We start from the raw sequence: 22,295 nt of genomic DNA on the forward strand, positions 1-22,295 counted from the left end.
ACGCTGCCCCGCTCCGACAGCTGCTGTGCTGCCTCGCACCGCTCCCGTCTGGACCCGCGCCCGCATGCCGGTTCCCGGCACCGTCAGCCAGCTCCGCCCCGCGCGCCGCGTCGGGTCCTCCACTGCCGGCCTCCGGCGCCCTTCGTGCAACCCGGCCCGGCTGGCTCCGTGCCTCGGCCGTCTTCGAGTTGGTGCGGCCTCCGCCCGGCCCGCCGGCTTCCCCATCACCGACCTCCATGCTCCTCCTGACGCGGCTGCTTGACCACGAGCTCCAACGAGGCCGCCCCGAATCTGCCTCCCCCGGACCTCCCTGCCGCCCTGCTCGCGCCGGAGTGCTGCCTGCAGGTCGCGCCGTCTCCTCCAGATGCGGCTGCACCGCCGTAGTACTTCATCTTCTCCGCCTCCGGTGAAGGCCGCCGCCGTCTCGATCTCTTTCTACGGTGACTGCAAAGTTAACGGTGCTGACTTTTTTCGTCCTGATATGTGGGCCACACAATCATAAACGAGCCAAAGCGAGCAGTTTTCACACTTGGTAGTTTTTAGCAACAGATTAGGACAAAAGTGGTAGTTTTTGGCACAAAATCGTAAAGTGGTAGTTTTTCGACACGTTTCCGTGAATTGTGGTAGTTTTTGGTTAAATACTCCAACTAAGTCAACATGAAGAAACAAACCCTTCAGGAAATAAGGAAAACATTTTGAGCTATAATTTTATCATGCTAATATCCCTTAGGAGAAATAAATATTCTAATTTGAGCAATAGAGTAGTTTACGTATGACAGTCAACCACGTCATTGTAATGTTATGTATTTCCCTGTTATCCTGTACATGTATAGTAGTTCAACTAAATTGTTCTGCTTTGAACATCTGAGTTGCAATCATCATCAATTGCCTGTAATTATAGATCGAAGTAGAAGTTATGATGATTAACAGATTACTCCAAATTTAAACTTTCTTCAAACATTTCTTCTTGTCTGTTTTTTTTTGCGCGAAAACTTCCGATCTATTCATCAACTGTCAAGGTAGTACAAAAAATACTAGAAGTAAAAATTACATCCAGGTCTGTAGACCACCTAGCGACGACTACAATCTCTGGAGCGAGCCAAAGGCGCGCCGCCGTCATCGCCCCTCCCTCGTTGGAGCCGGGCAAACATTGTTGTAGTAGACAGTCGGGAAGTCGTCGTGCTAAGGCTCCATGGGACCAGCGCACCAGAACAACAACCGCCGCCGATGAAGAGAAGCATAGACCGGAAGGATCCAACCTGCAGACACACAGACGTAGACGAGCGAAGACCGGATCCAGTCGGATCCACCGAAGACAAACGCCGACCGGATCCCATGAGATCCGCCGGAGACAAACCTCCACATGCCTTCCGACGATGCTTGAAACATCACCGGGACGGGGGCTAGGCGGGGAGGACCTTATTTCATCTTCAAGAAGCCGCCACCGCCTCATCTTCTTGAGCATGGCACAAACCCTAACAAAACTCAGAAAAGCATCTAAAAACGGAGCCCTCAGATTATTAACTCAGAAGCACCTGAGTTACAACTGGCATGAGAACACTTTAGTTGGTTCGATTGGACTTTGTAATCAACAAAATTAAGCTCAACAACCCTTCATGTTTAACTTCAAACAGTAACACTAATTAACATTTTGGTAAGTATGGGAACATTCATACATGGCAATACGTTAGCATTAGGTACATGTACAAAAATAACAAAATGCTAATTATCCATCATCTTTCAACTGATCTGTGCCGCCTGTGCTCTTAGCCAGTCTCAATATTTAAATCAAAACAACAAAAAATTGGACCACTCTTGTTCGCACCATGCTACATGATGTGTTGCACATGTATATCAACATAGATCTCACAGGAGTCTGGCTTTGTTACTGATGTCAAGGAAGCCACTTTGTATGACTCAATATTGTTCACCGGAGGGTACACATCGTAGCAGTTGACTGCACAAAGTTTTGCATTTTTGTCTCTAGAATGTCCCTCTTTAGGTCCACACATCCAAGTATACCTCCAGTAACCAGTTAATTATAAACTCTAGTAACTGGCTAAAACATGGCTACATCCTCTATAATGATTGAGGCGAGGACAGAGACTGGGTCAATGGAACATACTTTTTGCTTAATGACGAGAAACAAATTGTGACAAAATGGCTACTTATAATGCCATGACCATAGTAGAGAGTGTGCGCACCCGAATACCTTACTCAAAGGACCAAAGGGTAGTTAGGCTCAATCCTCCTCGAAAGATCCCACATGAGATATCTCTCATGTGCTTTTCGTTCACCATAAACAAAGGTACGCCTCCGCAAACGGCCATAGGGATCACCACGAATATGGAAATCAATATACATCGGTCTATTTTGAACTTGCTTTTTGCCATGTCCTTATAGAGGAGGACAAAAAAACTGGTTCAGACATAAGTAAGGATGGCAATGGGTAGAGTATGGGGCGGGTAGAGCAATACCATATCCATACCCGTATAGTCAATGGATATAAAATTCTACCCATACCCATACCCACGGGTATGAAACTTTACCCGTACCCTTACCTGACGGGTACCCATACCCATTGGGACCCAATGGGTAGGTCGAACAATACATACGTAATTTACAATTTTACATTCATCTATAACACATTTGACTAAAAAAACAATGATCTTAACTCAATAACAGATAGATGAGTACATGACGATTATCTCAAATCAAATTAACAAGGTAAAAGCTTTAACATATGTTCACAGGCTCACAACTTAACATTAACATAGGTATAGGTTCACATGTCAGTATAAACGGGAAGGGTATGGGTATATCCATGGGTAGAAGGCTATACACGTGCCCTACCCATGACTTACCGGGTAGGGTATGGGTACTACATGTGGGTATAAAATTATGCCCATACCCTGCCCATGCGGGTACGGTATCCGCGGATACCCGTACCCATGGGTAAAATTGCTATCCTTAGACATAAGAATGATGCGGTCGAGTTTCGGCAAAAAAGAATGGCAGTTGAATGACCTTGGGACAGTACGGCTTGGAGACAAGCAGGACATCGCGACTTAGATGTACTTATTATGGAGCCCTTCTAACGACATGGCAGACTCTGCAGAACAAGAGGATGGGTGGGATGATTATCTTCTTGCATTCTTTCCTTGCCATATAGCTTGATTTAATTAGTTGATCTTTTACAGATCTAATAATTCCACAATATATCCCAAAATCAACTAAACTAAAATATGTAGTCGTCTATTCATGCCCTCTAGTCGACATCTTTCGTCCTTCACCAATCTTCATGCCCTCTAGTAGATCCACATGATTCTGTACATTTGTGGCTTACTGTGCCACCAGGATATCGTCTCATGACATCTCATTCCTCTTGCATGTCCCCGATGACAGTTGTCTTCGGGAGACTTTTGGGTCCACCCATCCTTACATTGTCTTCCGCCCCTTAGCAACCTCTCTCCATGAAGTCCATCATCGGCGGCACTGCCTCCTCCACCGGTGACTGCAGAAACCCCGCCAATGACGACACAAGTGCAAGAACCAACACGCCGCCACTTAGTCCACAACCAGGTCGGGTCGGGTTTTTGTCTGGGTCAGGGTCCACCGAGTCAGCATTCGATGAGTAAAAGGCTGATCTTGCCATCCATTGACTTATAGGTGGGCCCAAGGTGTGGGAAATGCTATCAAACATTCTAAAATGAAATATTTTTATTTGATGATATATAAAACTTATTCTCAAAGTTGTGCTTAACTGGAAAATTCCCTTCGGTTATGATTCTTCGAAACCACAACTCTAAAGGCTATGGCTGTGATACTTGATCAATGTTGTTGGGTGGTGTTTTGTGTGTGTTTTATTATATTTTTCGCTTCTGCTAATGCGGCATGTAACCCCCTTTTTTTTTGCGGGGAGGCATGGAACCCGTTCATGGTAAAAAAGATTTCTTCTAAGCTGGACTAGACTATGCTTCATCTATTGAGAAAATCTTTAACCCTAAAAAAAGAAAATAAAATCTTTAGGCTAGGAATATAGGCGCATGCGTGATATACACACTCACCAATGAGATAAATCTGAGTCCTATTTTTTTTACGGCAAAATCTGAGTCCTAGTTAGTTGAGATAAAATCTCTCGATCTGTTGTTGGTTGTTCAGAAGGTTAAGTTAAATATAAATCTGAACAGTACGTGTACGTAAACCCAACGCAAACCACCAAACAACATACCACCGATCGATCTTGGGACGACGGCGGACGGGCTGCCGGAATTCCACCAGCAAGAGCTAGGCAACCATGGGCGCCTGCGCCCAAGAACAGCGCTCCGCTTGGCTGAAGGATGCGGTGCGACGGTGCAACCCCTGCTGGCTGTGGTACGTCCTGGTGGTGTTCCTCCTCATCGCAGCTGCCGCGTGTTTCTACGGAGACGAAACAGACGACGAGGTACGGCGCCTTTACTCCGTCGCCATCGACTCCTTCTCCGGCCTCGACCCGACGATGGATCTCGGCCAACGGCCCATGCTTGACCCGGAGTTCAACTTCACTTTTCGCGTTACATCGAGGTCACTCTGGGTCAGCGAATGCGTCCAGCCCGGCATCTATGTGGAGGTGTCCTACCGTGGCGTCTCGCTGGCATCCAGCGGAACCATGACGGAGCGGATCTGCGCCAGGCCCAGGAACGCGACTGACCATGCCGGCATAGCAAGGGGCGCCGGGGTGGTCGTGCCAGGGTCTGTGTTGGACGGCCTCGCTACCGATTTGCGCCGTGGGGAGCAAATTTTTGACGTCATGCTCCATGGCCGAACCAAGTACGACAGGTGGTCGTGCGGGTCCATACGGGTCGGTGAGCACGGTTCCTTGCGTAGGGAGTGCAGGTCCTAGCTGCCGTCGATACCATTGTCGTGGCGCCACGTTATTTATTACTGAAAGAGATTGTAATAAAAGGATATATTATACATTGATTATTATCTCTTGTTCGTAATGATATAGTTATTGTGTGGTGACTAAATTTGTTAAGCTAGAAGTGAAAATGGGCGTCATCTCAGTGCGCAACTATACTTTTCTTTAAGAAGCCACATATTCATTAAACAAACTTAGACATATGTGGACACCCTTAGAGACAAACAGAAAAACATGTGATCTGAAGATTTGCACGCACAATCCCACAACAAGAAATTTTTCAGCGCAATCCTTGGAGATAAACTTTTCTTATCTAAACATCGTCCCCAAATAGACTCCGTCGCCGCCGAGGCTTCGCCGGAGAAAAATGAGAACTACCACCACACCTAGATCAAGAAGATCATCATCGCAGACAAAACTACATTTGATTATTATCTTTTGTACGTACTGTTATAATTATGGCCATTGATATGCACCGGTCCGCCTGCGGAATTTTCGGCCGGTCACACGGCGCCCACACGATTTAAATAGCTACAGCCGTACGATGGTCTTCCTTCCCCCAACTGTTTCGTTAAGGGAACAAAGAAAAAGTCACGGCACCCGTCATCAAGTACAGCCCGTAATCCTCTGCAGAAATCAGCTAGCTAGCTGGCCATCCTCGCCTGCCTGCCTCGCTGCTAATCGGCATCCTCGCCCGCATGTCTCGCCGCTGATCGCCGTCCTCGTTGCTGGTGGTCGCCATCGCATCCCCGTCCTCGCCGGTTCCAGCTGGATGTCGCCTTCCCTCGTAGCAAAACTGCGCCGTGTAGCAAAACGCCCCATGTCTCTGTCTTTGCCGCACCTAGCCGTCGTCGTCGTATCAAGCACGTCGCCGCACCATCGTGCCTCCGGCCGCAACACGTAGTGTTGCCACTCGCATCCAGTTGAAGCTTTTTCTCATACTGGTTGAAGCTTTTTTTTCACCCGTCGATGCTCACTGCACGGGGTTGAACGAACGGCAACTGCCAACGAACGCCATTTAAATGGATGTAGCAAAAATTCTCGCCGGTTGTAGCAAAAGACACCGACGGCTGCAGCAAAAACATTGTCGCCGACATCCCGGGTCGCATCTCCGCCATTAAAGAATGTAGCAAATTTCTCGTCGGTCATAGCAAAACCAAAGGACGGTTGCAGCAAATAAGCATCTCCATCGTCGTGGGTCGTAGCTTTGCCGTTAGTGGATGTAGCAAAAAATGTTGTTGGTTCCAGCATGCCGCGATGTTGGTTCTAGCATGGAACGACAACGGTTGCAGCATGCAGCACCCGTCGTCCTCGAGCTCGCAGCTCCATGATGGTGTGGGCATGGCCATGGTCGCCACGGTCACATCACCGACAAAAACGGATGTAGCTTCGTGAAGCTGTGGTTGCAGCTTCTTTCCCCACCCATGTTGCCGTTGGAGCTTCAGCCAGCAGTAGTGGACATGGATCTTGGAGACGACCTGGTGAAGAAGATAAAGAGGAAGGCTGAGGAAAAAAAACAAGCGGTCGTGATGGGCCAAAGACACGTGGTGGGCCAAGAAGGAAAAACAACGCCGTGAAACCTGGATTGGGAGACGTGTGTGCAGTGGATCCCTGTACTACGATCGTGTGGTGTGCAGCCGACCGGCCGAAGCTTCGGCCAGCGCGCCGTTGTCAAGCGTTTCCCTATAGGTAAATGTTTGTGCCCGGTGCACTGGCCGAGTCTTGGGCTGGTCGCTCGCGACACGCGAGCTGACTCATGGCCCCGCACGGCCGCACCGCTAACTTTCCCCATCACACCGCTACCTTTTCCCACCTTATCCTCGGTCTGCATCTATCTTTCTTCATCAAATCCTCTCATCATGGGAGCCTCTCGAGCTTGATTCCCTCCTCTCTCCGTCCACTCCTCCTCTGGCCATGGAGCACTAGTCATTGCTGCTCCGTCGTGCATCTCCCTCCTACCCTCCTCCCCCCACCCCATCCCCCACCCCCGCACTCCTGAATCTCGTGATGCGATGGCTACGGCCGCAAATCCGAAACTGCGTGCTTGGCTGGAAACGGCCAGCCCAGTGCTACAATGGGCGACGGCTGTAGATGCTACCTCCGGCAGCGACCATTTTTGCTGGTAAAGCTTCAACCTTCGGCTTGATTTTTTGTTGGAACCACTGATTGGGGATGTTACAAGCAGGGGCATTTTTGGCTGGAACCATATTCTTTTTTTGCTGGAACCGATCCTAATTTTTGCTGCCACCTTGTTTCAAATTTCCTGGGATCAGTCTAAAAATTTCTACCACCGTCTTCCAATTTTGCTGGAACCTGCAATTTTTTCTGCTTCATCCAAGTACTGCAGATTTTTGTTTGTAAATTAGTTTCAATCTTCAGCAGGATTTTTGCTGGAACCACTAGTTGGGGATGTTACAAGCAGAGGCAATTTTTGCTGGAACCATGTTCTTCTTGAATCACTGGTTCCAGCTTCTGCTCAACTCAATTCATCTTTTTTTGCTGGAACCGTGTCTTTTTTTGTTGGAACCAACAAATGATTTTGTTATGATGGCAATTTCTGAAGTTCTTTGTTGGTTGAGATTATTTGCTACGGTCAGGCGGAGGTGGCGCATTTTTTGCTGGAACCGTATTATTTTTTGCTGAAATCAGGGATTTTTATTGCTTCAAGCAATTTACTGGGTTTGCTAGTTGCTCAAGTCGTTTTGCTGGAAACCTTTTGTTTTTGCTGGAATCAGTTTTTAATTTTGCTTCAACTACCTACCATAGTTTTTTTGGGCTGAGATGTGTTTTTTTTGCTGGAATTGTGTGGTGCAGGTCGATGCCGGCGGCGATGTCGTGCTATGATGGGCGGTGCCGGTGCGAGTTGCTGAAACCGATGTTTGGCAGAGGTGCGTCCGACAGGGGGTGGTGCTGGAACGACGGGAGATGAGGAGGGTGTGCAACGACGGCAAATTGGAGCTGCAGAGAGAGGTGGGGAGGAGTGGTGGTCCGACTAGCGGCGGAGATCCGGCGGGTCAGGCCGCCTGTCCATGGCGCTCGTGCCCGCTTGTGTGCTCGCATGATTTGCAGGGTAGAAACAGCGTGGTGGAGATGAAAGCGTCTTGTATCTGACGGCAAACAGGGCTTTAATCGGACGTACAGGGTGCGACCGGCCCAAATTTGGGCCGGCGCACCAGCGCCTATTAGTGCCCTTCCCTATAATTATTGTGTGGTGACTAAACTTGTTAAGCTAGAAGTGAAAATGGGTGTCATCTCAGTGCACAACTATATTTTTCTTTGAAGAAGCCACATATTCATTAAACAAACGTGGTACGCAAAGTACATACGTGGACGCCCTTAGAGACAAACAGAGAAACATGTGATGTGATCTGAAGATTTGCGCGCACGATCCCAAAACAAGAAATTTTACAGCGTAATCCTTGGAGATCAACGTGCCTTGTCTAACCGTCGTTCCCAAATGGACTCCATCGCCACCGTGGCTTCGCCGGAGAGAGATGGAAACTGCCACCACACCTAGATCAGGAAGATCATCATCGCAGACAAACCTACTTTTTGACCCGATGAAACTGTCCGCCGCACACGATGGAGCCGATTTTTGTGGTGCGTCGGCCGGGGATCATCCCCATGTCCGCTTGATCCCAACATCGTCGACTTCAACAATTGCAATCAGACAAGATGGACGTCGCTGCACCCTGCCCTTTGCACACCCTACTTCTGAACCTTCAGACACTCTGTCATGGCCGCAGCCGCTGCCACCAGCCGACACAACCTAAAATCGCCAGATCCGATGCCTAACGAGACAAAGAGGCCACCTGCTTCCCAGCACTCTCGATTGGAACGCTGCCGGGTGGGGAAGAAATAGGGCCAATTTTTTTATCAATTATTATTTTGCATACCGTTCACTGAAAGGTGGGACCCCACAATCATAGTGGCGTTTTGGGATATTTTTTATTATTTATGTTGAACAAATTTGGATATTCAATATAAATTGTTATAATTTAGAAAGTCTTAAAATAAAGGAAAGAAGTTGCGTCCTCCCACGCACGTCGAAAACCATGGGTGGCGAAAGTGGCGGCCAGATCGCACGTTCGTAGGGAAATCTGAGGTGGCCACCAGAGAGGGTACACAAAAACTGTCCCATAAACACATCCAAATGGTCGTTGCCCAACAAGCTTAAGTACTAAACCAACAGAACGGAAACCCAGGAATGCCGTTACTCAACACGTACTAGTATGTGTATATGCAACTAACCCCAATTCCAGCCAACTAACAGCGGCGGCATACAAACACAATCGATCCATCTCGCTCGGCGGCGGAAGGGCTGCCCTGCCGTAGGAGATCTGACCGACGACGATGCGCTCCACCCAGGATCACCACCCCTCCGTCGTTCCACAGCCGGCGGTGGAAGCCCGACGGCGGTACTCGCGCTGTGAATGCTGCTGGCTATGGTGCGTGGGGCTGACGGCCATGGCCGCCGTGTGCTTCTTCCTGGACCAGACCCAGGGGATGACGCCCTACTTCTCCATCGCCATCAACTCCGTCTCAGGGCTCGACCCCGCGACGGACCTCGGTCGCCGGTCCGCGGTAGATCCGGAGTTCAACCTCACTTTGCGTGTCGCCTCGCATAAATTCTGGGTCAGCGAGTGCGCCAAGCCCGACATGTACGTCGACGTGTTCTACCGCGGCATCTTCCTGGCGGCCAGCGTGACTACGGCGGAAGAAATCTGCGCCAGGCCGAAGAAAGCAGTGGATCACCCTATCATCGCGAGGGGCATCGGGGTGGTCGTGCCGGGACCCATGCTGGATAGCCTCGCCGGGGACATGCGTAGAGGAGTTCAAGTGTTCGATGTCATGCTCCATGGCAGCAACGCGAAGCACTCGCACTGGTCGTGGTATTGCGGGGCTAGGCGTGTCGGCAATGCTGGTGCCTTAGGAGCAGAGTGTGTCTCGGACTAGACAGGCTCCGAGGATGCTAGAGACGGTGGCGGCCGGCGGATGTTCATGATCCCGATCACCGCACGATATGGTTATTTTGCTTTCCATCTTTTAACACAAGACGTGGTGAAATAATTTATCGACTTACTGTGATTGGCCATGCAATCCTTTTATGTTTTTTCTTTGTTAGCGACGAACAATTCTTCTAGCCTAAAACAATAGATTTACACAATCATGTGTACATTGGCTCTAAGACACGCCTGATTTTGAGTTTTTGGCCCGCGCTTAGTTAGTATTTTCAGTTTATTGTGACCCCAATGCTTGCTCTGCTGTTTTTCTGTTCCTACCATATTATCATATCCAAAATCGCCAACTGAAAATACGCAAGCTATTTAGAATAATAATTATTCTGCTAGTAACTGCACACATCACAATGCTTTCGACACATAACACAACACACATCTGCTAAAAATGATATCATTTTTTTAATGAAGCAATGTCACAAGGTTCATAATTAGGTTGTTCGTTTCAATTTCATTATGTTTCATATGTTTGGAAACAAAAAGAACGTTGTACCCTAGGCATGTCGAGAAACCATTCATGACTAGCACGTGGATGCTGAGATCTCTAGAGTTCGATGGCAGCAGCTGGAAGTACACTCTAGAGTCTGATGTGTCACATGTCATGCTGAGGGAGCTTTCAGGAGGATGCGCTCTTTTCAGAAATTTGGAATATTGGACCATGGCAAAAATTTTGGAATTTTCGCTAAGACTCACGTGGCAATTTCTTAGAAAACATTTTACTGATGGCGTATCAAATATGACCACACGAACACTATTTGGAGAATATAATGGGGGTGTGAATTAAAAGTACCGCGCCACAAACTGAAATTGTGGGCAAGCATTTCTCCACTAGTGGTTGATCATCGGAACATCGTCGTAGTTAATCTTGGCGGCACAGCAGCCGGCGGCGGCCATTGAAGTTGTTCTTGTTAGATCGATTGATTGATGGATCAATGCGCTTGATTGATTGATGGTGTCCTTATTGGAAGGAAAAAGCTATCGTTCAACCGGCGGATGTTTGTGCGCGTGTCGATCTCAAACTGAGCAAACAATTATATAAATATATTAGAGAAGCTTTTCACTTATCCTTTGTTTCTACCGAAACAAATGATCTGTTTTGGACCTAGCACTCGCGACCAGGAGCCAAGCCGAGCGCCCATGCCTGCAGGCCATTGTCGCCGAGCGCCGCCTCCTTTAGGTCATCCTTGTTAATCGTCACCGACTACCACCGCCAATAGGCGCCACCGCCAGTAGGTCATCATTGCCGACTACCTCCTATAGGCGCCACCTCCTCTGGGCCGTAGTCACCGAGCGCCGCTGCCTATAGGCGCCGCCACTTGTAGGTCGTCGTCGCCAAGCGCCACCGCCTATAGGTCATCTTCGCGAGCACATCCATGCCAGATCTCCGCCGCCAAATGCCTCCCGGTGGCCGGGTCGACCGATCCGGCGAGATCCACCACGCGTGCGTGGAGCACCTTCAAACTCATTGTCATCCTGGCACCACCAGCACTAGCAGCAGTCATGTCGTACATCCATGTCCACTCCAAGTTTATGCAACAACAACGTTGTTGCCGAACGGCAGCAGCGAAAGATGACTATGTTAGTGCGTGATGCGGCCTGAGATGTTGTAATTTTTTGCAACAAGGGTCTTGTTACAACCGGAGATGTGTTTGCAATTTCATAACAAGGGTGTTGTTGCATAAAATTAGAGAGGAACACATTTTGCAACAGGAGACTTGTTTCAAAAAATTAGAGATAAGAAGATTTTGCAACAAAGGTTTTATTGCAGTAAATTAGAGAAGAGGAGGTTTTGCAATATGAGTATTGTTGCAGGAAATTTGAGAAGGAGAACTGATGACTGGCGTCATACAGTCGGACGTCTCGCGAGCGGACGGATCTTTTAAGAAGACTATTTCAAAGACTACAAACAATTTCCCTTTCGGAGACGTGTGTACGCACTAGTAGTAATTAGATGCGGACATGCGGTGACGATTCCGGCCGGATTCGTAAAGGATACTAGCGATACAATCAAACTACTCCAAACTAATTTTCATTCGGAGACGTGCCTATCGATCCTTTTCTTCATATATATGTATATAACCTGCTCTGCGTCCACGCCAAATCAAACTAACCCAAGAGCGAAGACCCCACAGCGAAAAGTGCAGGCTGCCGGACATGGACGACGTCGAGAGCCAGGCACCCGATGGAGATCACGAGATCAATGCCCCCAGATGGTGCCCGTTTTGGTGCATCGTGGTGCTCCTGCTAGTCAGCACCCTCCTGTTAGCCGCAGCCATAATCCTCCCAGTCGAGTAGTATAGCCGCCACTCCCGTTACTCCGTCGCGGTAGACTTTTTTGTCTATGCAAATATTTTTTTGTCTATTTAACTAGGACCATGCTTGTGCATTGCAACGTATATAAATATTCGGGTACGTTAGCTTGTAATTTACCTACACATATTAATGGGATATTGTAAATAAATGTATATCAAATCCTTCCATGATTTACCGATTCAATCGAATAGTTCATGAGAGTTTACTGATTCAATCGAATAGTACATCAGAGGCAAACACAGCATATAGAGATCTTATGGTGATAAAAACCAAAATTTACACAAGATTTTGTATTTCATCATCTCAGTACACCACAGCGCCAGATCTCCAACGACATTTTTTGCATGTCGATCTTCTTCTCTGCATACGGTGAAACAAACGTAGAAAGCACAAACCACAAAGTCGGAGCAGCACGGACATGAACTATGCACTTCAATATATAGATTGAAACGCATGTAAAACCGCTTGTCTGGTATTCAACTCATGCAAGGAAGCACGCACATGAGCTATGCATAGGTGTTTCCTAAGACTGGTCATAGTGGGGAGTAACTTAGAGTAGTATGCATGTGTAGTAACATACACATGTTCATTTATTGTCTTGTAGACTCATTTTGCATTGGAAAGCGCTATGTGATGGTAACATATTAGGTTACTCTATTTGCCTCTTTCCTCACTAACTACTTGCTACATCAACACTTTTGTTTATGTGGCATCTATATTACTACCTATGTTACTCCCACTATGACCAGCCTAAGGGTAATGCATGCAACGTTGTAGCGAGCCAGCGAGACGCGTGTGCATGCATGATGTAATAATGGTGTTTTTTTTCCTTTGACTCTGCAACTTAACGAGACAGCAGATGCATCGATCAATTTCAAATCCAGACTAACCAACCCGCACGTAACATACGTAGATACCCCGGACTATGCTCGCATGCACATGAATAGAACCAACCTAGATCGAGTCTCTAGTTAGATACCAACTACTACCGATTAGTATGCACAGAAGAATAGCAGATCAACAACCACGACCATGGAAGCCACCCGCGCATGCCCTTGCTGGGCACAACTCATCGTCGCAGGGCTGATCTTCACTGTCGCCTTCGTCCTAATCTTTGTCTTTGTAATACCCGGCGACATCTTCTACTCCATCGCCATCGACTCCGCCTCCGGCCTCGACCCGCCGTCGCCCACCGACTTCTCGCTGGCCCGCCCCGAGTTCAACCTCACCTTCCGCGTCACCACCGACGGCCTCAGGCGCACCGTGTGCGTCGACGCTGGCATCTACGTGGAGGTGTCCTACCGTTGCGTCCCGCTCGCCGCCAGCCCCGCCACGCCGCACCGGATCTGCGTCGCGCCGAGGAAGGTGAGGGATGAGCCTATGTTCGCGACGGGAGCCTGCATCCGCCTGCCAGGGTACATGATGGACAGCCTCGCGGCCGACATACGGAGCGGGGTGGAGGCGTTCGGCGTCACGCTCAAACAGTCCTCCGGTGGTGATCAAGCCGGCGAGGGCGACAATGTGGCAAAGTGTGGAGCTAGGCGGGTCGGGGATGTCCCCGCCAGGTGCGATACGTTGTACACGTGCCCCGATGGGGACCCGTCAAGGAGTGCTCCAGATGCTGCTGCTTCCCCAAGGAGTACTCCTGATACTGCTGCTTCCCCAGGGAGTACTCCTGACTCTGCTGCCATTGCGAATGCGTCTCAACCATAGGAAGAACGATTAAGATCCTTCGGTTGAAGATCAACGGCAAGATGCGTTATGGATTTACTAGATTTGTTTGAACGATTTTTTAGTTAACTCTATATTGCTCTTACATTTACACATATTGGTAATGCTTTCACACATCTGTTATTTGTTCGTGTTTGTTAATCAAGATTTATTAACGTGTTTACCATCCAGACGTATCTCAACCCTTATGTGCCACCTATACATAAAACTAAGCTACTCAACTAATCGAAACAATTATCACAATTTTGTTCTTTTGGAAGTGATATTTTCATTGGTTAACTAAATAAAATATATCAAAAATGCAAATATTGAAACAAATACTAGCAGCAAAGATAAATGATAATTACCTAAAATTTACAAGTAGATCCAACTAACCACCAAGTCAAGTTGAACCTTGGACCAAAACAACACAAGAATCCCACGGCACGACAGGGATAGATTGTGCTAGTAGATTTACATTCCATACGACAGCTTATGTCTCTCATGTGTAAGAGCGCCTCCGACAGTAGCCGTATAACCTAATCTAAAAACCAGACTGGATCGGCGGTCGGACCAGAAAAACCTCGCCGATCCCGACGGTTATTTAATTGCAGCGGAGCTTTGAGCAATCAAACAGAAAAAACCGGTCGAACCACTGTTGACGGCTGGGCCGGGGGGCCGCCGCCGCCTAATCAGATTGGTCTGTACAGCTTTGATATTCCTCCGCTCAGGTCAAATCGACCAGGCTTCCCTCCGGTTGTCTCCCACCGTTCCACAGTCGAAACTAGGAGCAGCCGAGTAGGAGGACCAAGATGCCCGAAGGTCACCTCTGAATACACATTTTTTATCTATTGATTGGTGGCATTATTGATAAAATATGTATTATTTTTATTACTTTAAAAACTGACAAGCCCAACTGTTAAAAACCTGAACAAGCAGCCTGGTTCGGCTTTTTAAACTATATGCCTAAAATAGGAAATGAACAGTGGGTGGAGTAAAAATTAGGCACAAAAACCATTGTTTTTGGCACAAGAAAGTGTTGTCTCAAACAATTTGGGCACGAAATAGGGCACGACTGCTCCTACAGCTTCCTTGAAACAGAGTGGCTGCGGCTGAGCGTATCGGAGTTAGCGGCGGGATCGGAGGAGCCGGCCATGGTGCATGGTGACCGGTCGATGGACGGATCCGATGGTTTCCGGCCGCATGAAGGCGTCCGAAAGTTTCCTCGCGTTTTTGGGCAGCCGCCGACTTGCCCAAAATTTGTCGCACAAGAAGCCTCTTTTTAGGGGTGCCCATTTATTTTTTTGGAAGAAATTTAGGATCGGGCAGCTATTGGGGGCCCTTATTGGCCCTTCGCGCCCTAAAAACGACTCGTGCCCTATGATAGGGCTGTAGTTGAAGATGCTCTAACATATAGTTGGCCGACTCAGAGGGGGCACGGTGTGCCTGGAGCACGTGATGCCTTTTGCTCAGGCGGTCCAAAGATGGCCATGGCCACTCCAAGGACATGAGGCTGGAATCGTGCGTGCTGGCAGGTCGATAACATATGTGAATGTGGACGATCGAGTTGGACTATGAACTATATATGAAGCACAAAATATTCACATACCCATATATTTGTCAAAATACTCTATATATCTAGTTCTCTTTCTTGAAATAGGCTTTCGCTCCGCTTTATAAATAAAGCCACAACCACTTCCATACAAGAGTTTCAAGTGCATGGAAATAGAAATTTTTGCTGGAGCATCAGCATAAACAAGCCCAGAAAAGGCATAAAAAGAAATAAAGAAAAATACAAGCAAATGGCCACAGACTCAGAGCGCCTGCTACGAGGGAAATCAGCGTGCGGCATCATGAATCGCATCCATTATTAGTCCTAGCCGCTCGTGGTCGTGCTGCCTAGACAACAGGTGTCAATGCCGCAAAAAGGCCAAGAATTTGAAAATCAAGTCAGAGGCCCGTCCGACAAAGAACCTCTCAATCACCATTTTATTATGCGTGGTCCAAAGAGTCCTCTTAATCTTTTGTTTGACTACGGTCACCAAAAACCCTAGGCCTCATGGTTTTTACGATATACTCCTTCCGTTCCATAATATAGTGCATATGTAGTTTTTAGAAAGTCAAGCCTCGCAAACTTTGATCAAGTTTGTTGAGGAAAACAGTTACATCTAGAGTTCCAAACATATATCATTAGATTCATCGTAAGATGTACGGTAGTTTTTATATTATATATTTTTGTGTTTGTATATAGATATAAATAGTTTTCTCTATAAACCTGACAAAAGTTTGCAAAGTTTGACTTGTCAGAAAATCTGTATGCACTACATTATGAAATGGGGGAGTACTAAAAACGACTCAATCAAATGAGATTAAATCACACTCTTGTGGCTCATGCCTGACTAGCCTGCATAACCACACGGACACATGCTCGTGCCCACCAATTGGTAGGTGGAGCTTAACTCGCATGTCCTCGGCGAGGTTGCCCAGCACGGTCCCCGGCAAACGCAACCCAGCCCCTCTTGTGACCATAGGCGGCTGCAGCCCCGCCGCCTTCCTTGAACCGATGCAAAGCTGTCCCATCGTGGTCGCGGCGGTGGCGAGCACGACATCGCGGTAGGACACCTCAGCGTACATGCCAGGCTTGATGCATGCGCCGTCAAAGAATTGTTTGGATGCAACACCAAGCGTGAGGATGAGCTCTGGGTCGACGAGACTAGACCGCTGACCGAGGTCCATCACGGGGTCAAGGCCGGTGATGGAGTCTATGGAGACAGAGTGGTGCGGGGACCTCCTTGATATAATGTGTTTTATGTGTTGTTCACGGTTTTATAAGACAAACGCTAACAAAACTCAAAAAAAACATGAAAAACGGAGCCGTCCCGCCGGCAAAGGCCGGGATCCACCGCGCCTCCATGGCCCTAAGACCACAAGAGACGAGGTAGACCGATGGTGGCACCGACGGGAAGCACGAGAAACCCTAGCCAAAAAGGTCCTCTTTCTTCCACGGGAAGAAAGAAAAAGCTAGCTTTGGTTATGTGAGCCATCCGATCAACTTAATTGATCCAATGGCGTGGAATGAGTTGAGGCATACGTTGAAGTGCTTAGGCTAAAAGTTTAGGATTAATTAAGGAGGCATGATGTGCATGAACAATATTAAATTCAACACCAAGTGCTAGTACGATAAGATGCTTTGGATCATGCAGCATTAATTATTTCTTGTAGGAATCTTGCAGCATGTTCTTTTTGCGTTAGTTAAGATCGGCATGATATGGATGAGTTTGTTTTATAATCTCTCGACTTTACGGCTATCACACATTCACATAACGGCTATCACACATTCACATGGCACATCGTGAACGCGTGGTAAGCAACCCAAAGTTGATAAAAACAAAGTGTTGGTGGGAGACACTAGGCTTTACTTTATACTCTACCAACGCAACAGCTCAATTGCAGATCTATAAGAAGCGTACAGCCATAATAGCATTTGGAACGCACAATACATAATCCCATACATCCATGGCTCATGTGCAAGCTGAGAACGAGGTGATGAGTGCTGATGACAGGCTCCAAGCTCAGCTCGAGCTCTACCACCACTCCCTCGCCTTTGTCAAGTCCATGGCCCTCAGGGCCGCCGCTGACCTGCGCATCCCTGAGGCCATCCACCGTCGTGGCGGCACCGCCACCTTGTCTGACATTGCGTCTGACACCGGGATTCACGCGACTAAGTTCGCGCACCTCCGGCGGCTCATGCGCGTGCTAACCATCACCGGCATATTCTCCAGCAGCAGCGATGCCGTGTTCAAGCTAACCCCGGTGTCACGCCTCCTTGCCGAAGGCGGCCAAAGCTCGTGCAACCTGTCTCCGGTGGTTGTGGGTGTCTTTGTCAACCCGGTCGCTGTGACAGCCCTCCTCAGCATACCCAAGTGGTTCACCGACGAGCGGGCAGCAGCGCTGTCGCTCTTCGAGGTGGCCCACGGCTGCACACGCTGGGAGATGGCAGCAAAGGAGAAGGGCGACAGCAGCTTGTTGGATGCCGGAATGGTCGCGGATAGCACCATCATCATGGAGGTCCTTCTGAGGGACAGTCACAGCATCTTCGAGGGGGTGAGCTCGCTGGTCGATGTTGGCGGCGGACATGGCGCGGTGGCTGCGGCCGTCGCGAGGGCGTTCCCGGAAGTCAACTGCACAGTTTTGGACCTCCCACACGTTGTAGCCGGGGCACCCGCCAATGAAAGCATCCAGTTTGTCGCTGGTGATATGTTCGAACACATTCCATCAGCAGACGTCGTTCTACTCAAGGTACATACTCCCCAATTTGAACTAAAACCATAACACTTATTTTAGGGCGGACGGAGTAGGACGTCTCATGTCTTTTTTTTTTAACAATAAAAGGTGCTTTTATACAAACATAACGTGCAAGTCAGTATCTCCTCTAATCGTTTACGTACATATGTGTGGTCTTCATACATTTCAGTGGATTCTGCATTGTTGGCAAGATGAGCACTGCATCAACATACTGCGACGGTGCAAGGAAGCCATCCCGTCAAGGGATGCAGGCGGGAAGGTGATAATCATCGATATGGTCGTCGGCTATGCTGGTGCTGCGTCAGCGGAAAATGTTTCAATGGAGACGCAGGTTCTGTCAGATGTTTACAAGATGTACATGGACGGGGTTGAGCGAGAGGAGGATGAGTGGGCCAAGATCTTCTCTGAAGCTGGGTTCAGTGACTATAAGATCTCGCCCGTGTTGGGGTTTCGATCCATCATCGAGGTCTACCCTTGAAATGCTTTCCCTCAAAGCAGAATGAAACACATTACAATGTTCGTTTCGTGTTAAAATATGGCTGATGCAACTACTCCATCTGTTTAGCATGTAGCAGAAGTTTGTGTCGCTGGAAATCAAATAATGCAAGTGTGTTTGACTTCCCTGGTGAACATGCATGGCATTATTGACATGGATGGAGAATCTTAATCCCACCATCACGGCGTGGTTACTTTATTATCATCCATCGAAAAAAATTAAAAACAAATAGGCCCATAGTATTCAACTTCCATTATGAATACCCTATTATCATCCATTGTTTTCTTCAAAAAAATTTATCATTCATCGACCCTCAGGAGAAATGGCAATTATAAACAAATAGGCCCAATGGATATGCAAGTTGCTTCTAAAGCAGTTTAGTAATCCACATGCCTTGTAGGAGCATCCATCCATTCCAACTTGCTGACAAACAGTGATACTTCCACGATGCGCGTATTGTTCTCTTTCTTATCTTCTACGATCACTTGTGTACGTCGATAGGTGAGTTCGATTCCTTACATATTCTGCCAAAGTGACAGAGGAAGTGCAGGAAAAAATGAGCAAGAGGATGATGCGGTAAAGTCTTGGACTTGCAAATTTCATTGAAAGAAACAAAAAGGCCCGTATATTTGACAAGCTCAAAGCTGGGATTAGGGATGGACGTGGATGACGTCCGCGAAAACAAACTAAATTTTGTTACTTTATTAATAAGTGTGTTTTTATCTTGCGGACTCACGGACACCGTCCGCCTGCATGCCTAGCTGGTTCAGAGATTTCCAACCCCAAAAACTATAATGAGAAGATGATGCAGCATTTTTTAAGCCAAAGGGGGTGAAATAGAGCAACCTCATGTTGCAAAATCACATCAATCTAGAAATAATAATCACATCGATCTGTTTCCAGGTCCAGACTGTATTGTATTACGTACGAACCCAGGTATTCGCATTTTGTGGCCCATATGAATCCAATCCACACGTGTATTAATTATCTCCGTTAGCAGCTCGGGTGTGGGGAGCCCTAGCCACCACGGTCATATCATCTACCACACGAGCAAAGCTATGGGCTAAATTCCAAATAGTATTTTTTAGAAAGAGAAAAAAGAATTCCTAATAGTCGGGTAGGATGTATCTGTTGAACCAGTGCTTCGGGTTCGCCTCTAGGTGCACCATTATCCATTGTAACGTGGAATTCACAAAGTGTTGGATAGTTCACCCACTAATAGGGAAAGCTGAGTTAGGCCATGTGAGATAGGTTAGTTTAGCCAACTGATAACAATGGGCGATGGTAATTCAACCTAGTACGAAAGAAAACGTTAATTCACACAATTGGTTATTGCGCTTGGTTGAAAAGCCAGGGGCACAAAGCCAATGACGCCTACGCCTACGCCCGCCGCCTGACCCGGCCCATGTTAGGGTTGAATGCGCCCTAAGGGCCCGTGCCATTGGCTAAGCCGGTCTAGCCGACATGCCGCGGTTGGCCGCCTCGAAACTCCCTCCCCAATAGGCGGTGGGTTGAATCCTTTGTAGACGACTTAAATACGCGGCGGGGTGTTGTAAGTGGTAGAGTGACCTTGTTACTACGATCCACTGAGATCTAGCCCCGTGTCACACGGATTTGTCCTCTACCACACCTCTCATTCACCGACTTAGATTCGTATGTCATTGTCATAGGCTACACGGCTAAGTCATGAAGAAGAGAACCTTCTATGACATACGCAATCACCCGAAGAAAAAAAACCAACTGACGAGTACACTCAAAACTCTATGTGCCAAGTAACCAACCTATGTGGCCCGCAAGATACATGGCTAGTTCATGCCTAGTTTCATTGTCAAGACCAAACTTGGTACTGACTTAGTACTATAGCACTAGCTTAGTGCCAGTTGTAAGAGCAGCAAAGTACTATATGGTAATAGAGCTAAATCGATAAGAGCATCAAAGTGATATATGGTAATGAAGGTAAAGTGATAAGAGTACCCAACTGATATATGGTGGTGCTGGACCTCAGTGGATCGTGGCAGCAAGGTCACTTTACCACCCCGTTGCATATTCAAGTAATCTCGAACAGATTCAGCCAACCATCCATTGGGAAGGGAGCTTCGAGGAGGTCGACCGCGACACGTCGTCCTGACTGGCTTAGCCAATGGAGCGTGCCCATCGGGACGCAAGGGCCCGTTTCGTGGGTCAGAGCGGGCTGCTTGCGCCAGCGTTGCATGCTAGCTTGGATTTTGACTTACAGGCATTACTTCGTAATCTAGCCCAATTGTTATTTGAAATCAAAGATGGCGTTGAATGAACCAGTTTGAACATTAAAAGTCTTCAGCTCGTTAAGTTAAACAACTTTTACTTTTGGATCATTTCAATCAGAGATCGTATATGGCCTGTGGGTCCCAAAAACCAAACTTGATACTACGATCCCACATAACCCCTCAATTTCAGATCGAAGCAATAAAGAGCCATGGGTAAAATTTATGAAAGGATGAAGGTAACAGGATCACAGTTCAGTGTTTTAATATTGACACACACACACACACACAAACCCAACGATGTGGCTCTGTTAGAGCATCTCCAGCCGTTGTGCCCCCCAGGAGGCTTTTTTTTGCCCTCCTGGGGAGGCCCCGGCGAAATTTTTGCTTTGGGGGTGAGGATTTTTCCGGTCGTCGCCCCACCCGCACACCTGCCTAGTCCACGCGCGCGCCGCCCAGGCCACGTCCGCACCGCTCCGGCCACGCCCACGTCGTGCCGTTCGCCAACAGCATGCCCACGCCGCGCCGTCCGTCAAGTACGAGCAGGCTCAAAGACACCGGGCAGCGAGAGGATGAACAAGGAGAGGTACATGGATGACGCGAAGAGCAGAACAGGCGGAGCTACGTGACGATGCCGGACTCGCCATCCAGGGACTCGACGACGGCGAAGCAGTCCGTGCCCAGCCCGTCGTCGGTGGGCATGGCTCGGCAGAGGCCCTGAACCAGCTGCGCCTGCCGGCGGACCTCGCGGCGGAGCTGTACGAGAGCCTGCAGTTTTTCTCGGCGACGTCGCAGCCGGGGAGCTCGAAGCGGGGTGCCTTCTTCACGCCGACCAAGAGCGAGCGCGCGCGCAGCCTCTTCGGTTACTACTCTGACTACCCCGCGCGCTCCTCCTCCGCCTGGCCACGCGCGCTCTCCTGTGCCCCGGCCACGCGTGCTCCGGCCATGCCCCCGCCTCGCCAGCTCCGGCCTCGCCAGCCCCAGCCTCGCCAGCTCCGGCCAGCGACACCGCTCCCCGAGCCCGGGCCGGCGCGCGACGAGTAGGGCGGCGACGGCGGCGCGCTGTGAGTAGGGCGGTGCGGCGGAGCTATGTGAGCAGAGGGCAGCGGTGAGGAGGCAGAGGCCAGCGTGCGGCGAGGAGGCGGCCGCGACCAGCAGGGGGGCGAGCATGTGGGGAAAGCACGTGGGTGGGGACCGGGAGGAAAAGGATGAAGAGACGAGTGGGAGGCTGACAGTGGGCCATTGACATGCAAAATCTTCTCTCTCCGCCCCCAACAGCCCCCCGGTGGCCTGGGATCGCCCTGGTACCG

At 48.7% G+C, this 22,295-nt stretch overlaps 1 protein-coding gene across 1 annotated transcript; it reads left to right on the forward strand.

The window, feature by feature from the left end:
- Positions 1-17,445: 17,445 nt before the first annotated feature.
- Positions 17,446-18,867, forward strand: LOC123135207 (acetylserotonin O-methyltransferase 1). The gene is made up of 2 exons (XM_044554282.1): positions 17,446-18,240; positions 18,416-18,867. Exons 1-2 carry the CDS (start codon positions 17,458-17,460, stop codon positions 18,722-18,724), a joined length of 1,092 nt encoding a protein of 363 aa, XP_044410217.1. The 5' UTR covers positions 17,446-17,457; the 3' UTR covers positions 18,725-18,867.
- Positions 18,868-22,295: the final 3,428 nt, after the last annotated feature.

Source organism: Triticum aestivum, chromosome 6B (genome assembly GCF_018294505.1).
Source record: "Triticum aestivum cultivar Chinese Spring chromosome 6B, IWGSC CS RefSeq v2.1, whole genome shotgun sequence".
Classification (NCBI taxonomy): Eukaryota; Viridiplantae; Streptophyta; class Magnoliopsida; order Poales; family Poaceae; genus Triticum; species Triticum aestivum.

Coding starts and splice junctions, on each gene's coding strand:
- LOC123135207 (XM_044554282.1), top strand. CDS start 17,458: ATGGCTCATGTGCAAGCTGAGAACGAGGTGATGAGTGCTGATGACAGG. Junction 18,241..18,415: donor CAGACGTCGTTCTACTCAAG/GTACATACTCCC, acceptor CATACATTTCAG/TGGATTCTGCATTGTTGGCA.